Raw genomic sequence first — 24,675 nt, 5'->3', positions numbered from 1 at the left:
TCTGGTTATTAGTACTGTGTTCATCGCAGAATGTGCTCCGGGGTAGTTCTAGCGTTCTCATGTGGGCAAAAGCCCTGGGCTACTGGTATATTAGTCCATCCATATCGCGCACGTATCCTCACTCCTTCAATTCAACAATCTTTCTGCCATCTGTGCCATTATACTTCTTTGTCAGGCAGCATTTGTCAGACAACAAGAAGTGTGGTCAGCCAGGTGGCTGGCTACTCAGCCACCCGGGGAGGTCTCGATTTACCCGGGGGCGTTAGTCAGCCACGTCAAGCGCAAAACTCCCCCTACTCACGTAGGGGGCGAAAATACTAGGTTTCCATGCAAGAAACTAGTTTCCACTAGGGTTATCGTTAATAACTCTATAGCCCTAACCTTAAAACTATAGTATTATAGCTTATAATTAAGCTTAAAAAATCGTAAAAATTCCTATTTTATTAGTTTTAGTATATATAGTATATATTTAAATATATAAGCGTTTTTCGTCATTAGTAGAAATATATTTCTTTTTTTATATAGATCTATAACTCTAACCCTTAATACTTCTATTATAGACTTTTAAAAGGATTCTAATACTATACACTTTTATATATAAGTTAGATCTTTTTATAATAAACTAAATAAAAATAATACTAATAATAAAGTTTTTCTAAGAATTTATTATTTCTAAGAAATTCTTTAAGAAAATAAAATCCTTAGAAAAACTAAGAAATCTAAGATATTAATATAATATTAAACTATTAATAAGTTATATAAGTTAGTATAGTATATAGTAATTTAAGTTAAAAATCTTTTTAAATGTCTATTTAATTAAAATTAGGGTTAAGGTTATAGATCTCTTATAATTAAAGTCTATATTAACTAATATTATAAATATCTAAATAACTATAATAGCTATAATTATACTACTTATATAGGAATTTTTGTGATCTTTTATACTTAATTTTAAGCTAAATTAATATGATTTTAAAGCCAGGGTTATAGAGTTATTAATAATATTAGAGGTGGAAACTAGTTCTTTGCATAGAAACCCAGTATTTTCGCCCCCTACGTGAGTAGGGGGGCTAGCGTTAGCCTGCGCCGCTTGGACCCCCGGGTACCTAGAATGAACTTTTCGGGGTCTCTCATCTCTCTAGTCCTTAATCATTCCCTGCATATTCCCTCCAGTGTTGATTCCAAGTATTACTGACACCATTGTGAGGAAACCATACCTTCAGTCTGTGAAGGCCTGTCTGCAATTCGTAAAGCTGCACAACACCCACTAAATTTCCATCAAATATGGACGCAGACAAGATTATTGGCAACCTCATTACATTGTTTACACGTCCGTTTTATACGTCATCAAGCCCTCATACCCTAGATGCGGCGTTTGCTCTCACCATCTCAATAGCCAAACTCTGGTATAAAAGTACTGTGTTTGGCGCCTAGAGTAGAGTCGTTTGGCAAGAAACAAGGAAATCATCGGTGGGAGACGACGCCGTTTCCTCATCTATTTTGATCACTTTGATCAATCACAGACCTCTGCATCCACGAGGCTTCCGGAGTGTTTGATGTGTAAAATGATCAGGACACCCCTCCTCTCCATCCTCGTTTCCCAGGTATAATTGTCTGATTCGCCCGTAATCGCAATGCTAGCTATGCCCATATTTTGGACTGCTGTATACCCAGCACCTCCCGCCGTGAGCCCTTTATTGAAAAGCTTGATGTCACGAAATACAGTGAGCTCCCCGAGCCCTTGATTGCTGTTCGATCTTCACAGAAGCAGACGCCGCCGACATGATTTATATACATATGCAAATGATGATGGGAGCTTCAGAGCACGGGCAATGAAGTAATCCAGATAGCCAATACAACACATAGATGGGGAGGCTGGAGGTCCGACGTTGATAGTTTGCAGAAATTTAATAACAGAAGGCAAGTCATGGTGCGCCAAATTCCACAACAAGTGGCTCTCATTAGTTCCCATGTCATGATGATTTAATTCTACGTGCCAAGGTGTCGTCCCGACGTTCCTATCATCCCAGTTGAGTAGCAGACGCCCGCTGGGCGTCCAGCCGCAAGCCGTTGAACGCCCTCGCCATGCAACAAGCAAAAGTGACGGACAAGCAGTCCATTCTCCGTCCGCAGCAGCCAATTATCTCGCCCAAGCCGAATCTCCTGGCCCAACCGTCCCTGATCAGGGAAAATCGTCCTCAATGTCCTCCCATATTCTCCTCGTGGACCGCTTACGCGATGGCTCATGAGTTGCTTTGCGCTTCCGCGATGAATTGCTTTCCTGCCGAGATTCCGACTCCTACCGGTTCGGCCGCAGGTCCTTCACATAAAAGTCGAGCTTGTCGGAGTGGTAGACGTGACCCGGCGGGTTACTAGCAGTCGTGTACAGATCGTCGATGGAGTGCTGGTGGAAAGTCTGGGTTTGGGTGCACTGGAGGATGTGAGTGAGACCAGGTGGGTTGGTGAGGCGGAAGATGCCATATCTGCATTCATGTTAGCTCAAATTCAGGTGGCAGCAGAGAGATCACATACGATGGCTGATGTCTCGGAGAGCACACAATAGCAATGCTCTCCGGCATCATGACCTGGTAACCCGCCTGGGTGTGCAGGTCTCTCGAACTCATGAAGCATGTCTGCGTGGGGTGCGTGTGAATCCAGCCAACCATCAATAGGTCCTCATTGATACAGTAGTCCAGCATGGCCGACTCGTTCTCCGTCTCGCAGGTGTCTGGCGTGCTCTTTTGCTGAGGAATGAGCAGGCAGTTGATAAAGAGCGCGTTGTTAACAGGCCGGCCACACAAGATGCCACACATCTCGAGGCCCTTTCGGGTGTTGTCCGCCGCAATGTTCAGGAAAGCCTCCCGGAGTTGGGTGGGCAGGAAAACCGGGCGGATCGGATCGCCGTTCTCCAGGTACGCTGCTGGACGGAAAGTAAGACGCTCCTTTGCTGATTGCGGCGGCATAATCTCCTCTTTTGCGGGAAGTTCAGGCACGTCTCTGGGTACCGAATCGGGTATAGGCGGTGGAATGTATGATGGGAGAGGTTCTTTGCCGGGGCGTGACGGGGGCGCGGCATCGAGCTCTTGGCGCAATATCGTGAAGTCCTCCTTTGGCAGTTTGGGGGGCTGTGGCAATGAGGGAGTGTAGGTTCGTTTGGGCTCCAACGGCGCCGAATCCCACTCGACCGCCCTCGGTCTCGAGATAGACGGGTAATGGTATGAGTAGCTGGGCGGTGGTGGCCTCGGCGGTGGTACAGGTGCCCTTGATGTTCTGGTATCCTCCTGGCGACCTCCATCGTTACCATCGAGTCGTCTCCTTGTCGCCTCAATCTGTCTGCGAATCTCGTCCTCGTCTGTAGCCACAGCCGCAGCCGGGTTGCCAAACTGCTCCCAGTCTTCCCAGCGGCCGCCCTTTCTGCGTTCTTGCTCTTCCTCCTCGCTGACGCCAGCCTGCCTGGTGGCCTTTCTCGCAGCATCTCTTCTCTTGAAGTCCCTTTGCGCCAGGGATACGGCCAGTTCTTGGTTATCGGCGGCATCGAGAATCTTCGCATTGCCGCTCAGCGTCGGGTCTCGTGCGGCAAACTCGTCGTAGCTCGAGGGCCTCTTCTCGGGTTCGGCCTTCTTCTGGGATGCGTTCATCTGCTGCCACTCATTGTAGTCGCGGTCAATCTGTGGCTTGAGGCTCTCAAGCAGGCCAAACACCTCCTCCTGCTGCCGTTTGAAGAGTGGCTTCGTGAGCGCCTTGTTCTCGGGAAGCTTCGCATCGGGATGGGTCTTGAGATGGCTGAGGACGAGGACGGAGTGGCGCCATAGCATCTGGTATGCTTTCCGGATGTCGCGATCCTGCAGCGCAAAAGTCGCCTTGGTTGCCTAGTCAGTGCCGCGCACGCAGGTGCTGGGGAAGGGGTACCGACCTCTTGAAATAACGTGTCTGCGGAGCGCGCCCAGTATTTGAAGGGAATCGTCGTTCTAAATTCGAAGTCCTCGGCTGCATTCGTGATTTCCTTAATGCTCATGGGCCGCGCAGGCCGGGGGCTCGAGGGTCCGTTCATCTTGGCGGTCTCTCGTCGGGGGGAAGATATTCGGAGGTCGAAGTTGGGGATGTTTGGTATGGATGTTGAAGCTCGCGGGGAGCGGGGTGCGGTAATGCCGGATGTCGTATCAGGGTCGCTGTTGGTGACGGACACCGTTCAGGTAGTCGTTTGCATTGTTCGTAGGTCGGGAGCCAGAAAGTGGCAGCCTTGAGGTCGCAGATGCTCGACCATTCGGTCAAGGCCTTGAAGGGTTTCGTCCCAGGAACCGTATGACGAAGCGCTAGGCGAGCCACGGGTGGCTGAAGCACTGGACCTAAGCGTTGAGGCACCCCGCCATGGCAGCCGACAAGGTTCACCTCACAGTGTTGGGTACCGCGCCGGCAATGGAGGGGTAGAGCTCGGACCCCTGCTTTGTCACGTGGCTATCTGACACTTCACGTGACGTCCTGGGAATCGTGCTTACATAAGTCAGGTGTGCTCACCGAAAAGAAGTCCAGGTGAACTAAACAAGGTCCAAGGTCAGTCAACGGCGGGCATGCAGCTGGCGGGAGCACCCGGGGCATGTCTGAGCTCCACCTCGACGTCGTCAAGTTCCATCAACAGCAACATCCGCTAGTCAAGAACCATCTCGGACATCTCCTGTGCAATCTGGACATCTGCTTGGCTCTCGGCGCAAACCTTGGTTGCCACGGCGGACTTGAAAAACTCCTCGACGGCTCCGACCAGCGTGGCATTGGGGCCCCCGAGAGAAAGAGACGTCATTCTCGTCCGTCCGTATTTCCGTTCGATTTACGAGTCGTCCTTCGCCTGCTCGCCTCACCCAACAAAAATATCCAAGCCTCGGGAATTCTCGGAAACTCGCCCTGGCTGGTGTAATTTTCGCAATCCAGTGACATTGCCAGGAAATGGAATGCCAAAAAAACGAATGCTGCCCTGGCGGCCCGGCCATCCCGCCTGTCCAACCTCCGTTCCTGATTTCACTGCACTGATCCCGTTGCGGCTCGAGTCTGACGCCTGTCTGAGTGTGGCACCATGCTTGGATGCTCCCACCGCCTGCTCGAACGAGTCGGACAGGCACAGGGTCAGATGGTCTTGCTTTCCCGTGGCAGCTTGACGTGCAGCTTGTCGCTTGTTGTTCCGTGGTTCGTCCAACGTCGCCTTACAGGCCGCCCAACCCCCCACGCCGGCACCCGCTGGTCGCCGTCGAGCGAGGACAGACGGTCTTTCTCAGGCGGTCAGGTCTCGAGACACGCCCTGTGGTTGCTTGAGGGTTTTCCCACCAGCCAAGTGTCTCAGGGACGTTGCGTGGCGGTGCCGAGTCGTCAGGTTATCAGCTATCGCATCTTGCGATCCCGCCAAATCTGACGGCGAGATGGCTTGATGTTTTTGCGGGCAGTGTGGAGGGCGTGGAGGGAACCACCGCCGTGCTAACGCCGTTGCCTTGCTTGCTTTGAGCGACCGCGGACGTCTCCCGCGAAACTGGGTACTGCCGCATGAATAGTCGATAATTTACGGATGACGGACCTGGCCATTCTGTTGTGTTCGTCCTGGCCTGGGCAGGTTTCCAGATTCAGGGATGGGCGCCATCGCGTCCCGCATGCCTGGACCTGGACCTGGACCATCCCGGACCTAGATGAGCATCCCGATGAGGCCACAAGGCGACAACGCCACCTACATTAAAGGAGAAGTTTTCCTTCTCTGTTGTTTATGTAGAGATTATCAACATTTTGTGATTGTAAACATTCATCATCAACTATCAAGCGTGTCCATACCCGTCCAAGGGGGATACTCAGTATCACCTCACACCAACCAACCAACCAAGTCACCACCTATCATGTCTCCCACAATTTGCAAAAGTCAGCCACTGTCCCCCAACCAACATGAGCCGCCACTAACATCCCCCAAGAGAGCATCGACAGCACCATGTCACACTTCACCCTAAGCATGGGCCAGGCCTCCGTCCAGAACAACGTCTCCATGTGGAAGACCCTCTCCCAGTGCTACGACGAGATCGCAAAGACCTTCTCCCTGCAAGACCCAGACTCCATTATCACAAACCCCGCCAGCATCTCCGCCGTTGTGCACGCGACCTTCGATCACGACGCCCACCAGCTCATCGAGCAGGGCCACTCCTCCATGATCCACGGCATCGACGACGTTACCAAGGCGCACATGCTCGCCCAGGCCGTCGCCGGCATGGTCGCCTTCTTCCGCAAGCTGGCCACGCACCACGAGCACGGCCCCGTGACGCAGGCCACCTTCGACCGCGACGTGCGGCGCTTCGCCGAGTGCGAGCTGCGCGCCGCCATGATCCGCAAAATCGAGGAGAGCCGCATCTTCGGCCGGTGCTATACCAAGAGCCAGATCGCGGATCTCATCATGGACGCCGTCGAGGGCAAGGTCAACGACGCCGAGTTTGTGAGCGAGGACGAGTACCAGAACGCCATCGGCTGGGCCACGGAGCTGCCGGCGAGGAATATGGGGCTGCCCTGGGGATTCACCATCATGGCATTGAACTGAGGAGGAAAGAAGGGGGATGTAATGACCATTTGTTTCTTTTCATGACAAGCCGGGGATGGATTTGGGACCGAGTCGGCATTCATCGGCGGGGACCATCATCGGGGGGAAAGGGGCGCATTAGCCAGGCGTTCTTGGGAGCTTCGTGATCGGAGCGGAGCATTGCTGGGTATAATTCATAGTCCTAGTAGCTTTTTTGTTTTATGTGTCGTTATATGTATCACCACTCATGCCAGACCTGACTTTTTTCCCGTCATTCGTGCATCATTTCTTCGCCGCGGCGGCCTGCGCGCTGGTTTGCAGCTGGATGATGTCGCCCTTCTTCTTCTCAAGCTTTCCCTGGACGTCCCTGATCTGGCCCTCGTGCCTCTCGCTGTGTGAGTTAGTAAATATGCCGTCCGAGAGAAAGGGAGGTGGCGATGCACGTACATCTCCTTCGTGATGAAATCCAGGCGACCCTTGACTGTGCTCTCGGCCTCTACCTTGTCTTGCTTCAGCAGCACGGGGCCGACGAGCTTGTAAATCTGCTCGCCGTCCTTGAGGTTGTCGAACTCCTGCAATGCATCAGTCTGGCGCTCATCCGTGTGTGGTTGGCGCAGGATGAGCACTCACCTCTTTCACGCCGAGGTTCTCCTGCTTCTGAGCTTCGAGTTTTTGCCGCGCCTGAACGGTGGTCTGGAGTTCTGGTGACATTTAGTAAAAGTACTTGACGCATAATGAAATTGAAATGAATGTACCATTTTGGAGAGCAGTGTACTCTTCAGAGAGCTTTTGCAGCTTGGCCTGAACCTCAGCCATGGTGGGTGAGTTATGTGCGTGTGTATGAGGGGTTCAGTGAGGAAAAAGTCCGTTTGGTGCGGACTGGGGTGCGGTGAGAAACCCGACGGCCTTCCGACGCAGTGGTTCGCGAGTTGGGATGCTTGGTGGAATGTCAGATGTCCTGCGGTGCCAAGGCCTCAAGAGGTTTTCGTCGTTTCGAGTTTCGTTTGGTGGTCTGGAGACGATACCTGGTACTTTGATGCTGCCGTTTGCTGCGCTGGGGAACGTGGTGGTGACAGACTGTGATGCTCTTTAGATGCATATGGCCCCGGTTTGTGAGTATCGGCGGCCGCGAGCCTGGACCATGGAAAGAGACACACCAAGTCTTCAAGCTGTCGTTGTCCGGCTTTCTTGGAATATGTTTTAGTTTTCTCTAGGTGGTCTATAGTATATGTCTAATGCCGGAACAGGAACCAGTCGTCAACCTGACTGCTGCCTACATAGAACACCTCAAAAGAAGATCGCACTAAGCAGCCTCCATCACCCAATCCAGCATATGCATCTATACACCTCAAGGCCCCCACCCCCACCAGCCAACAAGGCACCTCTAGCGTCAGTGTCTGGCATCACGAACCGCCCAGGCAACGTCACAGAATCGCCCGCATCAGCGTCCTCAATCCCTCAACCGCACCCTGACAAGCCAGTGCCAAGCGCCGACGCAATCCTCCCCCCGGGGCCAAATCGAACATCCACCCCGTCTACCTACCCAACCCCATCCCGACTGCGAAGCGTCCCCTCCAAACGGGAACAAGACAGCGCGGCGGCTGCACACAACAAGCTTCCCCGCTCTTTGCATCCTTATCACGAGTCGCTCGCAAACTCGCCGCCCAACGAAGAAACACGCAATCCCGCCGACGACAGCGACTTCGACGCAGAACCGCAACCATGTCGGGCATCACCGACTTCCTCGGCCGTGCCATCAGCACGGTCAAGCAGGCCATCGACGCCGACAACGCCGCCGAGTACGAAAAGGCCTTCCAGCTCTACACAAAGTCCCTCGAGCTCTTCGTCCTCGCCGTCAAGTGGGAGAAGAACCCCAAGTCGAAGGAGCTCATCCGCCAAAAGACGGCCGAGTACATGGACCGCGCCGAGAAGCTCAAGACGTACCTGGCCGAGGCCGAGCAGAAGAAGAGCGGGGGAGGCGGCGGCGGGAAGCCTGGTGCCATGGGCGTTAACGGCGGCGGCAAGGGCAAGGCGAACGCCGACGAGGGCGACGAGGACAACAAGAAGCTGCGCAACGCCCTCAGCGGCGCCATCCTCCAGGAGCGCCCCAACGTGCGGTGGGACGACGTCGCCGGTCTCGAGGGCGCCAAGGATACGCTCAAGGAGGCCGTTGTGCTGCCCATCAAGTTCCCCTCGCTGTTCCAGGGCAAGCGCCAGGCGTGGAAGGGTATCCTGCTGTACGGCCCGCCGGGAACGGGAAAGAGTTACTTGGCCAAGGCGGTCGCGACGGAGGCGAACAGTACCTTCTTCAGCGTGAGCAGTTCAGACCTGGTGAGCAAGTGGATGGGAGAGAGTGAAAGGTGAGTTGCTTCGTGTTATCCCAATCTTCAACGACTGACACCCTGTTACACAGGCTCGTGAAGGCTCTGTTCAGCATGGCGAGAGAAAACAAGCCCTCGGTCCTCTTCATCGACGAGATCGACGCCCTGTGCGGGCCCCGTGGCGAGGGCGAGTCCGAGGCGTCGAGACGTATCAAGACGGAGCTGCTGGTGCAGATGGACGGTGTCGGAAACGACAGCAAGGGCATCCTGGTGCTGGGCGCGACCAACATCCCCTGGCAGCTCGACGCCGCGATCCGAAGACGTTTCCAGCGCCGCGTGCACATCGGCCTGCCCGACGCCAATGGCCGCGCGAGGATGTTTAAGCTCGCCATCGGCGACACGGAGACGAACCTGCAGGCGGACGACTACCGCGTGCTCGCGGAGATGTCGGATGGTTTCTCAGGCAGTGATATCTCCAACGTGGTGCAGCAGGCGTTGATGGGTCCCGTGAGGAAGATTATCCAGGCGACGCATTTCAAGCCGGTATGTTTACTCTGTTGTGACGCTATACGCTAGATTGCTTGCGAGAAACTTTTGCTAATTCGCATAACAGGTCATGGTCGACGGCGTCAGGAAACTCACGCCCTGCTCCCCCGGCGACCCTGAGGCTAAGGAGATGACGTACCACGACGTCGACTCGGAGGAGCTCATGGCGCCCATCATCGAGCTCAAGGACTTCAAGCAGGCTCTCAAGGAGTCGCATCCCACCGTCTCCGACGACGACGCTGCCAAGCAAATAGAGTGGACCAACGAGTTTGGCAGCGAGGGCGCATGAGCCTGGCGGAACGCCTTCTTTACATGGGTTTTGGGGGTGGAAGCTGGACGCGAAAAAAGACGACTACAGTGTGAACGCTTCGACGAGAAGACATTGCTCGTGTTTTTGAATGAGAGGAAAGAGACTGGCACAGAGAATATCAGACTCGACGGGCGGCGGAGGCGGAAATTCGGTATTGATGCAGATAGTATGTGTTGTGTGGCTGTCGTCAGTTCAAGGGGGCAGGCAAGCAGGACCAGGCGAGGGGCGGAAAGAAATCGGCGTCCTCTGGCGTTTTGTAAACGGCCGGCATTGGGTTGGGGAAATTTATTCTATTATTGTTTTTTACTACTACTGTTCTGTTCTGTTCTGTTTCCAAATATCTGCATCGCAGTCTTCCCTATTCTTTAAAGCGTAAAAAAGTGGTAGCCAGCAAAGACGGAGAGAAGGCTTCTCTCCCCTTTTTACAGAACTTTTCCAAAGCATAAGATACAAATTACTTGGGTTGAACATGCCATTGTGTTTCAATCTGAAAGTTGCAAGATGGTGATTGAGGCATGAGAGGTCCCTCGGCTTATTCAGTCCACAAACACTAAGAGGTGCTCATCAGACAGACGGCGTCCACTTTTTACACTCACAGCAAATTCAAACATCATCATCAGAGGGGCGCGGCGCATTCGGGAACGGGTAAAGATCTGGTGTTACACATACACATACATCATATATATGCATTAAACATCCTTTTTTCTCTTTCTCTTTTTCGCATCCGCGCAGCCTAAACAAACTCCGACAAGCCCAATGTTCATTGCCCTGATAACTCCCAAACAGAAAAGGTAGGAAAGAAAAAAAAGAGAAGACAGGATGGTGGAGAAGAAGCAAGTCCCAATGCCGTGAGGAAAAAACCTATGTGCCGCCGTAAGTTTTTTTGTAACATGAGGTTTCTTTTTGATGACCTAGGGGAGGAAAAGATGGGAAGATTCTTTTGTAGAACATGTCGTCGAGGGATCTGGGGAAGAGACCCTCCTTGGAGCAAACCCATTGCGCGCAGAAAAAGGGGGTATTTTGCGCGGCAGCGATGGCGATTCGTCTCTTCCTTTACTCGTCCTTGGACTTCTTCTTCTTCTTCTTCTTTTCCCCGTCGGCCTTTTCGGGCTCTTCTTCGACGGCTGGGGCGACCTCGGAGTCGCGCTTGCGCTTCTTCTCCTTCTTCTCCTTCTTGTCCTTGGACTTTTCCTTCTTGTCCTTCTTCTCCTTCTTGACCTCCTCGGCGGCGGCGTCGACCATTTCCGCGTCGTCGAGGTCGAGGTCGCCTTCGACCTGCTCGAGGACGGAAGCCTACGCGCGGTTGGGTTAGCTGCGTTCTGCTGGAGGATAAGGAAACAAAACATACCATCACGTCGGCGTTCTTGGCGGGCTTCTTGCCGGTGGCGTAGAACTCGAGACGGTCCTCGACCTGCTGGCGCAGGGCCTCGCCGAACTTGGTGGTGGGGTTCTCGGTGTAGTTGTCGATGCGGGAGGCGATGGAGCACTTGTTGGCGAGGTAGCGGGAGATGCGGCCCTTGTTCTTGACGGAGGCCTTACCGATGAAGCTGGAGTGGTAGATCAGGCCGTACTTGGGGGTGTTGCTCTTGGTCTTGAGGGCGCGGAAGAGGGCCTTCTCGGCGCCGAGGATCTGCAGCGTCGAGGCCGGGTACTTTGACAGCGCGGTGAGCGAGCCCGCGTGGGAGATGAGGCGGGCGGCGACGGGGGTGCCGATGAGGGTCTGCAGGTTGGGCGCGACGACGGACATCTTCTTGTCGAGGTAGTTGGCGGTGGCGCGGCGGGCCTCGGCCTGCTGGACGACGGCCTCGGCGAAGCCCTTGACGATCTCGAGGTCGGCGGGGGTGATGGCGAGACCCATGGAGACCTTTGCGGCGTCGATGATGGCCTGGGCCTTCTCGCCGTCCTCCTCGACGACGGCGGCGATGTCGTGGAGGCGGTCGTCGTTGAGGGTGGACTTGTCGCCGATGAGGAGGACGAGCTTGGCGTAGGTGAGGTTGTCGGAGACGATCTTGACGAGCTCGGGGAAGTGCCAGCCGTACCACTCGCGGACGCGCATGAAGAACTGGTTGACGCCCTTGTCCTGGAACTCGACGGTGGCGGAGGCCTGGATGACGTGGTTGTCGTTCTTGGTGGTGCTGAACTTGACCTTTGCGCGGGAGTAGGAGTGGCCGAGACCGAGGCCGGCGGCGGTGGAGTCGCCGGTCTGGAGGCCCTTGAGGAGCTTGTCGGCGTGCAGGCGGACGCCGCGGAGGAGGTCGCCGGCGACCTCTGAGGTCTCGGAGGTTTCGCAGTCGACGCCGGGGAAGGTGGACTTGATCACGGACGCGAGGTTCTTCTCGGCCACGGCGAGGGTGACCTTGGACTTCTTGCCAGAGGTCTGGGGCAGGTTGAGCTCGAGGACGGACTTGAGGTGGACGGACATGAGACCCTCGGAGATGTGGTTGATCTCGTCCAGCGCTTGCTTTCCGGTGCTGTTGGTGGGAAAACGTGTGTTAGCCTCTTGGGTCTCTCTGGAAGTCTGTCTGTCTCTCCACCGAGACGCGCCGCGGTGGGGGGGAAAGAGCATGATGCTACACGCGCGCGAAGGGGGTTCCGTACTCAAAGGGGGTGAAGTTGACGAGCTTGACCATCTTGCCGAAGCGGGCGAGGTCATTGATGGTTTCCTGGGCCTCCTTCTGGCGCAGGCCAATGCTGTCGGGCTGGTTCTCGACGTGGAACACGCCGTAGCCCATGGGGGCCTCGTAGAGGAGGTAGTTGACGGCTTGGGCCATTTTTGCTGTTCTGTCTCAAGCACTCTTTTGTGGTTTGAATGTCGTTCGAAGCCGACAGGAAAGAGCCTCGCGAGCGGGGGGTGTGGAGGCGGAGGAGGGGAGGTGGAATTGGGCGTCTTGAGACAGAGTAAATCCAGATGTTCGAGATGGTCGGATTTTTTTTCTTCAATTTTTCCTCACCCCCACTGGGTTCAATTGGAAATTTTTCTGGAGCTCGCAAAAGCTGGCGCACGGGCCAGTCTGCCGTCGGTGTGGAAGGCTGAAGGCGGTCACGTGTCCCGGCGCAGGCTGAGGCCGGTTGCCGACGTGGGGTCAGGTGTGGCGGTGGCTGTGATTATGGACCTTGTGGCTTTGCTGTCGAAGTGAGTTGAGTTGGCTGGCTTGGGATGGCAGTTTGGCAGGACCAATGCCATGAGACGATCGCACTACATCGTCGGGAGACATCGTGCTGAAGGTTTCTTCTGCTTCTATTTCCATATTCTAGAAACATGTTGCCGCTCATACGGACGTAGCAGCCTGCAAGAAGACTTCGGTCCGCGTCCACATCCTTCACTGACACGACCCAGCTGGGGAGTTGGGTCACGTAGCAGCTCCCGCACTTCTTACTTTGAAATGAATTTTATCTCAAAGAAATCTCTGTATTTGCTTGAGTTCATATAGGATTTTTCAGTTTATACTGAGTTGTGCTGATGGAGAGACGAATTTTGATACACCTTTTTGTATTGACTTTAATTCAACATGATTGGCAACTTTCGGTACACTTGTTTGAGATTTAAGAGCACAACACTACACAATCACCATAACTTTTCGATCAAAATCGAGTAAAAAATTAATTCCAAGACCAATTGATACAATCCAACACGTATCCAAGCCTTCAAAACTTGGCAGAGATGAATTGGCGTCCTCCTTGCGCCGCTGTATGCGCCGTAAAAAGCCCCTCACATGCAAATGCCGGCCCAACCGCGTGCTGACCCAAAACCGTCGACTTAGCTTCAACGTCGTCCTGCAACTGGATAAGCCAAATGCTCCTCCTCCGAGTCTCCCGACCGCAGTCTCACAAGCCCAACATGATGTCACCACTCCACCCAATCACTCTCACGGCGCATGCGAAAAAGGGCTTGCTCAGTTTGTTTAAACGAATGACTTTGTTCATGATCATTACACATTACACATTAGATAAGCATGCTATTTGTACAACAGCGCTGAGACTCGCACGGTCTCAGCCAATGAATCGAAGTGTGGCCGTCCTCCCATCATGCGCGTCTGCTCCGCTTCGCGCTGCCGTTGGCCACGCCGCTCGCAACCTCCGCGACGGGCACGGCGTCGATCTTGGACACCTCCTCGATGGTCTCGAGGGGCTCGACGTCGGACTCCTCGGCCTCGGAGCGGTCGTCCTTCTCCTCGCCGTGCCAGACGTAGCGGTAGCCGATGCGCAAGAGGAAGAAGAGCCAGAAGAGGTTGAGCGCCTGCAGCAGGCCCAGCAGACCGAAGGTGATGATGTTGGAGGCCATGCACTTGTACTGCTGGTTGTCCCAGTCGGGGTAGAACTGGTAGGGGCCGACGGTGCGGAACTCGGTCAGAATGGACCAGAGGATCTTAAGGTTGATGACGTGGCGCAGGTAGATCCAGGAGGCGAGGGACAGACAGTACCACGGACCGGTGATCGGGTGGTCGATGTAGTTGAGCGTTTTGGACATCTGATATTGTTAGATCCGGGTTGCGTCCGGGCGAGGGGTAGGGGTGTCACTTACGGCCATGAAGAAATCACTGATATCGTGGGTCAGGTAGACGGCAATGCCGATGTGGGTGAAGTGGAAGCGGTAGCTGAGGCCGATGAGGCCGAGCGTGACGATGTGGTGCGCGACCAGCTCGTAGTAGTCCTTGCGCGGCTTCTCCATGCCGAGGAGCATGACCAGCGCCTGCTGGGCCCAGTACGCGGCCTCGAAGAGGTAGTAGAACTTGACGATGGCCTCGTGGCTGCGGTGCGGGTAGAGCTCGTACATGCCGGTGGTGTTGAAGTACCAGACGGGCGTCCGGCTCATGACGTACATGCCGACGGGGCCGAGGATGGCAAAGTAGAGCGCCGTGTAGCCCTGCTCCATGAAGCGCAGCTGCTTGCCCTTGGAGCGGATGCCGTAGGACTTGGCGAGGGGGCGGAGAAGCTCCTGCATGACGAACTCGCGGGTGAAGGTCAGGACGATGGAGTAGAAGAGGACGAAGGCGATGTCCCAGGGGCCCTTGCCGTAGAGGACGGGGGCGTCATTGTCGTCGGCGGCGTTGTCGGAGAGCTTGTAGGAGAGGAAGAGGAAGTGGTGGACGACGTTGGACTCGGTAGGGTTGATGGCGTAGGTGGACAGGAAGGCGAGGATCAGGACGAGCGGCGTGGTCCAGGTGTGCTTGACGGCGATGTGCTTGCACTTGCGGAGGAGGGCGCGGGCGCGGCTGCGTTGGGCGACGAGCTCGTCCTGCTTCGCGGAGGCAGAGGACGGCTGGCCGTGGGCTCTGATGCTCGACTTTCTGCGTCGTCGGACGGCCTGGTCCTTGCCAGAGGGTGCTGGCGACGAGGCCTGTTCTGGGAGTTGTTCGGGCGCGGTCATTGTCGCGTGCGGCGGCTGATCGTGCCCTCAATGAGGATGTTTGTTGTTGTGGTGATGCCAAGATGAGAGATTGCGGGGTGTCGCGTGTGTATAGGTGAGGTGTTGGCTTGAGGTTGAGAGAGCAGAGACAGAGGTCGCTGTCTGGTGTTCGATCGCAATTGACGACGAGACAAAAGTCGGTCAAGGGCTGAGGTGATGAACAAGAAGGAGGCGTTGTTGGATGGCGGTGACTTCTTCAAAAGGAGGCAGAGGGTTAATAGGAGGAGCCAAGAGAAAGCCGAGGGAGGCGGTCGGTGGTCGGTGTCGTCGGGGGCTTTTTTTCTTCTTCTAGGTCTTTCAATTTCCCCCGTGGCTTGCACCGGAGGCGGAATTAGGGTGGATCAGGGACAATCTTAAGGCGGACATGGGTTTAATTCTCACGGTGTCTGTCCGGGTGCCCAGGGGCCAGTCTGGGGACTCGGGGAGACTGTACTGGACCACTGGGTAAGCGACGCAGCGAATCGCAGGCCGCTGTTGTACGCGGATGACCTCTGGACCTGCGGTAAGCTGCGTTTTTTTTTTGTCTTTTCCGGCCTACCCGGTGGGAATCAGCGGAAAGGAGGAGTGTCGATGCGCTGCTGCTTGTGTGTTGCTGGGGGGGGAGAGAGAAGTTTGCACTCTGCAGAGGTTTTTTTTCCCTCTCTGGTGTCTTTCGCTGGTTTTGATTAAAGGGCGATCATTCTGCAGGAAGAAGAAGAAGCAAGCCTGCGATAGGTGGCTGGGCCTGCGGTGTTTTTGTTGGTTGCGAACGTTGGGCGCACCGCTTGAAGGCACCTTGTCTTGCCTTCCATGCCTTAAGTTTTAGTTTGAGGAATCCGTATCTGACTGCCGCAAGCACTCCCGCAGGATGCAATAGGGGAACGGACACGCGATATAATGTCCGATGTCTGGACGGGCATTAATTGGGCGGCTGTTGCAGATGGTGTTTGAGTCTCTTGAAACCACGCATCTCACAACTGTCTGGACGACGCAGCAAACAGAACACGTCAGTCAGTCAGTCTGCTCTAGTCATTCATCCATCCTCTGCAGTGCTGAAGTCTGGCGGAATGTCACCGGTCAGAGTTGGACGACGGCCATTGACTTCGGCTTCTTTGGGAGTGCCGTCATCCCAACTGGACGGGACCTTCCATTGGCAAAAGACAGGACGAAGACGGAGCCCGGAGGCCGGAGACCCCTATTGTCAATGAAAGTTGTTGAGTTGGCGATTCAGGGGTCATGTCGTCACCGTGCCCGCCCGAATTTTTCGTCCCATGTTCCCGTCGCTTTGTTGCCTTAATAAGCGCACCGCGTTGTCACTGGCAGCTGGCGTGTCGCTGTTCCAGCCCATGAGCTAAGGTACCGGCTCTACCGACGACGATAGAGACGGAGACCACAGCACCCCCGAGCGCCCGGCAGTGGGCACTCAACGGCTGCTGCGTATTAGGTCAGCATTTCCCGAGCATGGAAAGTCAACAAATGTACCTGCAGGCATCTGCTCGCAGGGGAGGTACATCTACGGTTTACCAGGCAGGCACCCTGCAGATCACCCGCCCGCGCCACGACTTGCCGCCTGAACCTTGCCAAGCGTCACTCCCAACACTCCTTCCTCCTCACTTCCAAGGCGTTGCTGCCGTGCCACTGCTAGGATTGTCTGTGGCTTGAACGCGCTGACGACACCTCGACGCCTCACCCAGCTCACAGCTCCAGTCACAAAGCGTGGCACCCAGCAGCTGGCTTGCAGCAGCAGCATTGCACCAGCGTTACGGCACGTTGCTCCCGTCCTGGCACTTTACGTACATTACAGCTCATGGCGCAGGGAGGGGGAGGGGCAGTGCCATTCGTCTGTCTGTCCACCGCGGGGCTCTAGCAGGGCTGCCTCTCTCAGGTCCTGTCCTCTGGGCGAGGGATCCCATCTGATGGTGCTGCACCACCTGCATCGCAGCACACTGCACATAGCTCAGCACTGCCATTCGTGTAGTTCGTATCCATCTACACGTGTAAAGAATCTTGGCCAAATAGCTACCTAGCTCGTCGTCAGCAATAAGAGACACCATCTCCCATCTGCTGCTTGCATCTACTCTGTCACTCTCGCATTATACCTTGGCATATAACCCAACTGTATGCATTTCCAGCGCCCGACCTGCATCCTCACCTCGATCGCAGTTCTCCTCGCCACGCTCTTCCTCACGCACACCTACACCGACCTCTTCTCTCGAGTACCGCTCCCCAGCTTTAAATCACCCGCAGGAGACAACATGGGCGGCGGTCCAGGCTTCCGTTCGGTAGCCTACTTTGTCAACTGGTAATTCTCCTGGTTCCTTTCTCTTGTCTGACCAAACTGACCTCTCCAGGGCAATCTACGCCCGCAAGCACCGCCCCCAAGACCTCCCCGTCGAGAACCTCACCCACATCCTCTATGCCTTCGCCAACGTCCGCTCCGACACGGGCGAGGTCCACCTCACCGACGGCTGGGCCGACACCGACATCCACTGGGAGGGCGACAGCTGGAACGACGTCGGCACAAACCTCTACGGTTGCCTGAAGCAGCTCAACCTCCTCAAGCGCCGCAACCGCAACCTCAAGGTCCTGCTCTCCGTCGGCGGCTGGACCTACTCCTCCAACTTCAAGAACCCCGCCAGCACCCCGCAGGGCCGCGACACCTTCGCCCGCAGCTGCGTTGACCTGATCAAGAACCTGGGCTTCGACGGCATCGACATCGACTGGGAATACCCGCAGAACCAGGCCGAGGCGTCCGACTTTGTGGCCCTGCTGCAGGCGACCCGCGACGCCATGGACGCGTACGCATCGACGCTGCCGCAGTGGTACCACTTCGAGCTGACCGTTGCGTGCCCCGCCGGCGCGCAGAACTACGAGAAGATGAACCTCCCCGCCATGGACCGTCTCCTCGACTTTTGGAATCTGATGGCGTATGATTATGCGGGCTCCTGGGACAGCACCGCCGGCCACCAGGCGAACCTGCAGCCCTGCAACAGGAACCCGAGATCCACGCCCTTTAGCACGGCTGCCGCGCTGTCGTATTACACCTCGCACGGCGTGAACCCCACCAAAATCGTGCTGGGCATGCCGCTGTACGGCCGTGCCTTTGAGAATACGGACGGTCCCGGTGCGCCGTACTCTGGCATCGGTGAGGGAAGCTGGGAGAATGGCGTGTTTGACTACAAGGTGCTGCCGCTGCCCGGCTCGAGGGAGTACGTTGACGAAGAGACCGGGGCGAGCTACTCCTACGACGCCGGCAGGAGGAAGATGATCAGCTACGACAACCAGCACCTGGCACGGAAGAAGGGCGATTACATCAGGGGGTGGGGTCTCGGAGGCGGCATGTGGTGGGAGAGCAGCGCCGATAAGCCCGGCCATGAGTCTCTTATCGGCACCGTCGTGCATGCCTTTGGCGGACCGCACTCGTTGCAGAGGCGGGACAATTGCATCACGTACCCGGAGACGAAGTACGAGAATTTGAGGAACGGGTTCCCTAACAACTAGATACCACAAAGTAGAAGCCATCTGGAGTTGGATGTCACGAATCAATGTCACTGAAGAATGAACCGGTGGTGGAGGAATGGTCATGAGTGTCGTGAATTTTGCATCGTCATTGCCAGCCAGTGATGTGGTGGTATCTACATCAACGCCCCTTTTTGTGCGGCTTCCTGCCGACTAGAATGCTAACCCTGGAAACCATTCCTCCCAAACAAGCCTTTTTTATCCTTCACATCCGCGAAACACTGGCAACAAGCTTACTCCTTCTTGTCGAAGACGTAGGTGAGGTGGCAGCGGCCGCAGTACTGGCGGTCGTTCATGGCAGCCATGAAAACACCGGCACCGCACTGGACAATAGTTAGTGATGTGTTCCTGGGGAGAAGCGAAGGGAGGGCAAAACATACGGTGTCGGAGGGGCACTCGCGGCGGAGACGCTCAATCTTGCCGTCGGAGTCGACCTTGTAGTACTTGAGGACGGCCAACTTGGTCTTCTTGCGCTTGTGCTTGATCTTCTTGGGGGTGGTGTAGACCTTCTTCTTGCGCTTCTTGGCACCTCCACGCAGGCGCAGGACGAGGTGCAGGGTGCTCTCCTTCTGGATGTTGTAGTCGGAGAGGGTGCGGCCGTCCTCGAGCTGCTTTCCGGCGAAGATCAGGCGCTGCTGGTCGGGGGGGATGCCCTCCTTGTCCTGGATCTTGGACTTGACATTGTCGATGGTGTCGGAAGACTCCACCTCAAGGGTGATAGTCTTACCCGTGAGGGTCTTGACGAAGATCTGCATGATTGCCTACTTGTGTGAGGTTAGTTTTCTGGCACACTGCTGGTTGTGCTGCTGGCCCGATGAGGTGCCCTTCCTGGGCTTCTCTCGATTCTTCTCGGTCTCTGGCTTGTGTTCCTGGCGGGGAGGCAATTTGTCGAGGCGAAGTGTGGTGGTAATGGCGATGAATTTCACAACGTCGCGCGCACGCACACACGCTTTGCTGGATTTTCGACAACGGTTGACGTGGCCGCTGCGCCGCACAGCCGACGCTTTCGATTTCGCGATTGCGTCGGGGGGCGAAGGGCGACGCCGCCGCAGAGAACTCGACAAGCCTGAGACGGGAACGATATCGAGAGAAGTGGGAAGAGTGCGCTCATGGCCAGCAAAGAGGGAGCAGAAGCATCTTCAGACGTACCTCGACAATATGACTATTGCCTTCCTAAGCAAATCCTCAGATGGGTTTGGGGTGGGATGGAGAGAAAATTAAATGGGAAAATGGTGGTAGGCGCGGCCTCTTCACGGGAAAACCGACGGCCGCCGCGCTGGGGCCCTGGGGTTGGGAAAAGCGGGACCTGGGCTTCAGACAAGCGAGGGCAGGGCATTGGGGGACGGTGATTGGCTGTGGGGGCCTATGGAAATGGACTTGTGCGCGCGAAAATGGCTTTTTTTTTTTCCTGGCGTGTCTTTTTCCCTCTGGTAGTCCCCGGTCTTGGTGGATCTCGAGCCAGCCCTTGCGACCAGCCCTCCTTCGTCTGCAACCACTTCTTGTTATCCACCATTGCGTCGACAGTTCGCAGAGGCCCAGCCCACCAAACGGAAATCTTGACTCAGCAAGCCGAGTGAAAACCTCAAGTATGTCTGCCGCGAAATTTCTCCTCCTTCTTCCTTCTCCTCTCCACGGATACTAATCACCCAGCAGACGTCGCCAAAATGGTCAAGAAGAGAAAGAACAAGTACGACCCTCCCGTCCCCTCTGTGCCTTCGAGCGTGTTTCGGCGTCGACGACGATTGCTATGTGATCATTATCACGAGCCCGGCTCGCCGTCGACGTCGCTGTCGCCGTCCAGGCCTTCATGCAACCGACCAAGCGGGATCACGATTGCTGACTTTGGTGAACCTACAGCGGACGCAACAAGAAGGGCCGCGGCCACGTCAAGCCCATCCGCTGCAGCAACTGCTCGCGATGCACGCCCAAGGACAAGGCCATCAAGCGCTTCACCATCCGCAACATGGTCGAGTCTGCTGCTATCCGTACGCCTAACTCCCCTCCCTTCTCTACTCGATCAATCAACTGACAATCCGACAGGTGATATCTCGGACGCCTCCGTCTTCGCGGAGTACACCGTACCCAAGATGTACCTGAAGCTGCAGTACTGTGTCTCTTGCGCCATCCACGGCAAGATTGTCCGGTACGTTCGTCCGCGGGAGCGACGACTGCGCGCCCCGGCCCCCGTGCCGGTGGTCAGCAGGCGCTACAGAAGAACCTTGGCTCTACTCGAAGCTCCCACCCTCCGTTGTCCCTCGACCCTTCCCTCGCAAGAGGAATCGGTCTTGAGCGGACTCGTGCTGAGACCATGTAATGCTGACCTTCCCTCGCAGTGTCCGTTCCGTCGTCGGCCGCCGCAACCGTGCTCCCCCTCCCCGCGTCCGCTACAACAAGGACGGCAAGAAGATCGTCCCCACCGTCGCCAAGACCGCTTAAGTCGGCTACGGCAGGGATGTGTTGGGCATGATGGCGTTTACGAGCAGTGGATGAAAAAGTTGTCCTTTCAGGCATGGTTTGGGAACCGGAATCGGGTTTATGAATCGGGCCATGGCCCTAGGCTAGCAAAGGAAATGCTTCATGACACTGTCATCGTCCCCAAACTTGTCTTTTCTATCGTGACAGGTTTTTTCTGTCTTGGTTGAGCTGTTGGACTATTGTCTATTCCTCCCGCGTGACTTCAAACGCGACAAAGCGCCAGTCCTTATCCCACCACGCCGGCTTCTTTGCGCCAGGCCCATCCATGCTTCCAATCTGGTCGCTCACCTCCGTCTTGAGCTTCCACCGCGTACCCGTCGCCTTGGATATGTCAACCCACATGCTCTCCCACGTCTGCAGGTTATGCCGCAGGCTAGGCTTGTTAAACATGCCCGGCAACTCCAACCCGTCCGCGTGCCCAACAGCGTGTCCCACCATAACCACACCCGGCTTCTGCTTCAGCAGGCGGATCACCCGCCTCAGCACCGTCATCTGGTCCCCCCTGTTCCACAGGTGCAGGCACAGCCCCAGGTGCGCCGAGTCGAACTGGCCCTCGAGCGCGTTGAGCCTCGCGCTCTTGTCGTCGAGCATGTCGGCGTTGACGAAGGTGGTCTTGAGGGTGTCCTTGTCGCGGAAGAGGTCGTAACCGGCGTCGATGTAGCCCTGCTCGATCTCGATGGCGGTGATGTTCTGTGAGGGCACGCCGTCGTAGACCATCTTGCGCAGGTCCTGGCCGATGCAGCAGGCCACCTCGAGGTGCCGCGCGTCGGGCTCCTGCAGGCGCGCGACGAGCGAGGGGTAGACGGCCCGGTGGCGGAGGTTGAGGTCCAGGAAGGAGAAGTGGCCTACACAGGGGTAGGGGAAGACTTCCCAGATCTTGTCGCGCTGCGGGGTGTATTAGATGAGATGTGTTTGAGTGTGAGAGGGGGGAAAGGTACTGACCATTGTCATGATGTGTTCTTGGATGTCTTCGGGCGCAACGTGGGCGTAGTTCTCGAGGAGATCTCTCGTTTCTGGTGAGATTTCCTTCTCCATGGTCGGCGTGTACCACGGTGCCTGCCTGTTCCTCTCCCCCATGAGAATAGTATTATCTACTGCCTGCATCTTGAGGTTGTTGTATCAGTGGTTTTTTCAAGGTGTATTGTTCGTTCAATGACATCAATGGATGCTCCGTATTCGTGTCTATCAATGGTTCCAACCGAGCATATCAACTGAGCTGTCACCTCTTTATAAATCCAACCTTCCACTCCTCCAGCTCCTCTCGACCAAGCTATTGGACCTTCTCCAAAGCACCACTGGCCGATCTCGGTTCCGTTCAAGGTCGAGGGGGTCCAGAAGTTGGGATGGAATCACCCGTAAAAGACTTTGGAGCCGCGTTTCATCAACGTATTTGGGTCATGCTGGGTGCTGACCTGCTGAACTCTGTGCGATCGTCTGATGTTTTGTTTACTGTCTTCCGCCGAGATAGATCTAGATTACATGGAAACCCGGATTACTGTAATGAGGAGAGGAGAGGAAGTGAGGGGTTCCGCCCGACGAGAGGAATTGCTCTGTCAGAGTTCACCAAGCCACTCGTGTAAGATGCTTTGGCTTTCCTACGCCCTACTTTGAACACGCACCCAACGCCTTACTTTCAACCCCTCAGACCCGTGTCATACCCGTGCTGGGGGTGGATGACAGCGTTTACCATGTCACTGGGAGCTTTACCACGCCGACGTCCTTGTGAAGGGGTGTGAACTCCAGCTCGGAGATTGGAACGGCAATCTTAAGGTTGGGCAGCTTGTGGAAGAGGGTGGCTGGTTCAGCGCGTTAGTAAGCTGCTCCCAAAGCTTGATGCCTGCCTTTCCGTGGGATACTGGCGTGGAAGAGGGAGGGGAGAGGAAGTTGACGGAGTGCTCGTGGGGAAGTTACGTGACGGAAGAAGAAAGACAGGAGAAGTCCGCTTACCAAACACGACCTCCATCTCTGCGCGTGCCAGAGGTTCGGCAATGCACCGGTGCGGGCCGAAGCCGAACCCCAGAGCGTGGTTAGGATCTGGCGTGCGGTGCATGTTGAAGACGTCCGGGTCCGGGAAGACGTCTTCGTCGCGGTTGCCGGAGGCGTTGGCGGCGATGATGCCTTCACCCGCTTTGATGGTCTGCGTAATGTTAGTCTACGTCTTCCGCCACAGAGATATTAAAAACGTTATATAAATTACCTGGCCGCCAAGGACAATATCCTCTTTCGCCACTCTCTTCATCGCCATCGACGAGCCGGTGTGATATCTGCAGAGCTCTTCGACAAAGGACTTCGAGAGGGACGAGTCTGACTTGAGATTGGCGAGTTGCGTCGGGTTGCGGAGGAGTTCGATCACGCCCTGGCTCGTATCAGCTGTCGGCCGCAGAAATTGTTTGAGAGATAAACTTACGAGCGCAATCATGTTCACCATGGTGGCGTTGCCTGCTACCAACAGCAAGAAAGCAACCTGCACCGCGTCGGACTTTTCAATGTGCCCGGGTCGTAGCTGCTCGACGACAAGCTTGCTGATGAGGTCGTCTTTGGGCTGCTCGGAACGCTTGTCGACGAGGTTAGCGAGGTAGTCGAGTAGTTCCCTGAATGATGTGTGAGTAAGTCTATAGAAAATGCATGACATTGGTTGACTTACTGGTTGGCAGCTTGAGCTTGAAGAGCGGTGCCGCTGCCGTTTGTGCGGATCGCATTTTGCTGGGTGAGGTACTCGAGGTCTTCAAACGGGACGCCGAGGATGGTGTAGATGATCTTCCAGGAAATCATGTCAGCTTCGTGAAACCGGCTTTTGCACAAAAAGCAACCAGGGAAAACGAAGAAAGCGGATTTGCCTACATATGAAGGCACCGGTAAGGCAAAGTTCTCAATTAGATCGACTGGCTCCTCGCACCCCTTCGCGACCATCTGATCGAGTAGCTGGTCTACCGTCATCTGTATGTACGGCTTCATCGTCTCCACGTGCTCGGCAACGAAGAGAGGCTCGACCATGGATCGCTGGCGCATGTGCGCTGGAGGATCCATGTCGACGAAGGTGGGCATGTTCTTGGCGGCTGCTTTGCCGCCCGCGCTGAGCTCTGGGAAACCGGGCCTCGTGCGTTCCTGGGATGTATCATGTCAACGGCTTGCGGCGATTTTATGGTCTTGAATGACAGGTCACCTTGGACAAGCGAGTATCAGTGGCCACGGCGCAAACGTCCTTGTACTTGGTCACCAGCCATGCCAGTGAGCCGTCAAAGAGCTTGACGCGGGACACGGGGTCTGTGGCGCGGAGGCGGGCGTATTCTGCTGGCGGCTCTAGGCCGGAGGCGCGGTTGAAGGGGAAAGAAGGGGGCTCGGAGGTTGTCATTTTGCGGGCTGAGAGGGTATTTCTGAGGGCTGGAGTGATCTTGGAAGACCTGAGAAGGCGGGATGTAGAAATCATGAATTAGACTGTGAGTTGCTCGATGATGTCTCTGATCACGAACGCATTTTGGCGAGGCTACGTTATCATTTTATACTCTTTCTACCCTTTTGAAAACTACGTCACTGAAGCCTAGATCCCAAAAGCACAGGCTTCGACCGGTGGGCGACAGTCCCATCT

General features: G+C 55.5%; 11 protein-coding genes across 11 annotated transcripts; 4 read left to right on the top strand and 7 right to left on the bottom strand.

The window, feature by feature from the left end:
* Positions 1–2,299: 2,299 nt before the first annotated feature.
* sst2 (AMSH-like protease sst2) lies at positions 2,300–4,051 on the bottom strand (the record flags this gene model as incomplete). The annotated part of the gene is made up of 3 exons (XM_037325776.1): positions 2,300–2,483; positions 2,533–3,869; positions 3,914–4,051. 3 exons carry the CDS (start codon positions 4,049–4,051, stop codon positions 2,300–2,302), a joined length of 1,659 nt encoding a protein of 552 aa, XP_037175400.1.
* Positions 4,052–5,956: 1,905 nt separating this feature from the next.
* On the top strand, positions 5,957–6,553 carry CGCA056_v010528 (uncharacterized protein; the record flags this gene model as incomplete). Its single annotated transcript, XM_037325775.1, has 1 exon — positions 5,957–6,553. One exon carries the CDS (start codon positions 5,957–5,959, stop codon positions 6,551–6,553), a length of 597 nt encoding a protein of 198 aa, XP_037175401.1.
* A 261-nt stretch (positions 6,554–6,814) lies between these two features.
* Positions 6,815–7,348, bottom strand: Pfdn6 (Prefoldin subunit 6; the record flags this gene model as incomplete). Its single annotated transcript, XM_037325774.1, has 4 exons — positions 6,815–6,923; positions 6,980–7,104; positions 7,163–7,233; positions 7,288–7,348. 4 exons carry the CDS (start codon positions 7,346–7,348, stop codon positions 6,815–6,817), a joined length of 366 nt encoding a protein of 121 aa, XP_037175408.1.
* A 906-nt stretch (positions 7,349–8,254) lies between these two features.
* VPS4 (Vacuolar protein sorting-associated protein 4) lies at positions 8,255–9,688 on the top strand (the record flags this gene model as incomplete). Its single annotated transcript, XM_037325773.1, has 3 exons — positions 8,255–8,892; positions 8,946–9,396; positions 9,467–9,688. The coding sequence occupies 3 exons, from the start codon at positions 8,255–8,257 to the stop codon at positions 9,686–9,688; spliced, it is 1,311 nt and encodes a 436-aa protein (XP_037175409.1).
* Positions 9,689–10,762: 1,074 nt separating this feature from the next.
* On the bottom strand, positions 10,763–12,480 carry NOP56 (Nucleolar protein 56; the record flags this gene model as incomplete). The annotated part of the gene is made up of 3 exons (XM_037325772.1): positions 10,763–11,002; positions 11,058–12,180; positions 12,308–12,480. The coding sequence occupies 3 exons, from the start codon at positions 12,478–12,480 to the stop codon at positions 10,763–10,765; spliced, it is 1,536 nt and encodes a 511-aa protein (XP_037175406.1).
* Positions 12,481–13,733: 1,253 nt separating this feature from the next.
* CGCA056_v010524 (Sphingosine N-acyltransferase-like protein FUM17) lies at positions 13,734–15,077 on the bottom strand (the record flags this gene model as incomplete). Its single annotated transcript, XM_037325771.1, has 2 exons — positions 13,734–14,177; positions 14,232–15,077. 2 exons carry the CDS (start codon positions 15,075–15,077, stop codon positions 13,734–13,736), a joined length of 1,290 nt encoding a protein of 429 aa, XP_037175407.1.
* Positions 15,078–17,215: 2,138 nt separating this feature from the next.
* Positions 17,216–18,596, top strand: CTS1-0 (Endochitinase 1; the record flags this gene model as incomplete). Its single annotated transcript, XM_037325770.1, has 2 exons — positions 17,216–17,397; positions 17,447–18,596. 2 exons carry the CDS (start codon positions 17,216–17,218, stop codon positions 18,594–18,596), a joined length of 1,332 nt encoding a protein of 443 aa, XP_037175404.1.
* A 251-nt stretch (positions 18,597–18,847) lies between these two features.
* ubi::crp-6 (Ubiquitin-40S ribosomal protein S27a) lies at positions 18,848–19,369 on the bottom strand (the record flags this gene model as incomplete). The annotated part of the gene is made up of 2 exons (XM_037325769.1): positions 18,848–18,937; positions 18,995–19,369. The coding sequence occupies 2 exons, from the start codon at positions 19,367–19,369 to the stop codon at positions 18,848–18,850; spliced, it is 465 nt and encodes a 154-aa protein (XP_037175405.1).
* Positions 19,370–19,803: 434 nt separating this feature from the next.
* On the top strand, positions 19,804–21,050 carry rps-26 (40S ribosomal protein S26E; the record flags this gene model as incomplete). The annotated part of the gene is made up of 5 exons (XM_037325768.1): positions 19,804–20,200; positions 20,268–20,301; positions 20,472–20,599; positions 20,655–20,757; positions 20,948–21,050. The coding sequence occupies 5 exons, from the start codon at positions 19,804–19,806 to the stop codon at positions 21,048–21,050; spliced, it is 765 nt and encodes a 254-aa protein (XP_037175402.1).
* Positions 21,051–21,272: 222 nt separating this feature from the next.
* On the bottom strand, positions 21,273–22,193 carry trt5-0 (Methyltransferase trt5; the record flags this gene model as incomplete). The annotated part of the gene is made up of 2 exons (XM_037325767.1): positions 21,273–21,974; positions 22,032–22,193. 2 exons carry the CDS (start codon positions 22,191–22,193, stop codon positions 21,273–21,275), a joined length of 864 nt encoding a protein of 287 aa, XP_037175403.1.
* A 579-nt stretch (positions 22,194–22,772) lies between these two features.
* On the bottom strand, positions 22,773–24,441 carry CYP55A3 (Cytochrome P450 55A3; the record flags this gene model as incomplete). Its single annotated transcript, XM_037325766.1, has 7 exons — positions 22,773–22,885; positions 23,037–23,226; positions 23,287–23,445; positions 23,497–23,680; positions 23,734–23,846; positions 23,931–24,194; positions 24,253–24,441. The coding sequence occupies 7 exons, from the start codon at positions 24,439–24,441 to the stop codon at positions 22,773–22,775; spliced, it is 1,212 nt and encodes a 403-aa protein (XP_037176023.1).
* Between the last annotated feature and the right edge of the window lie 234 nt (positions 24,442–24,675).

Source organism: Colletotrichum aenigma, assembly GCF_013390185.1.
Source record: "Colletotrichum aenigma strain Cg56 chromosome Unknown KSG_Cg56_contig07, whole genome shotgun sequence".
NCBI classification, from domain to species: domain Eukaryota; kingdom Fungi; phylum Ascomycota; class Sordariomycetes; order Glomerellales; family Glomerellaceae; genus Colletotrichum; species Colletotrichum aenigma.
The sequence above is the reverse complement of the archived record's forward strand: the minus strand, read 5'-3'. Positions and strand labels throughout refer to the sequence as shown.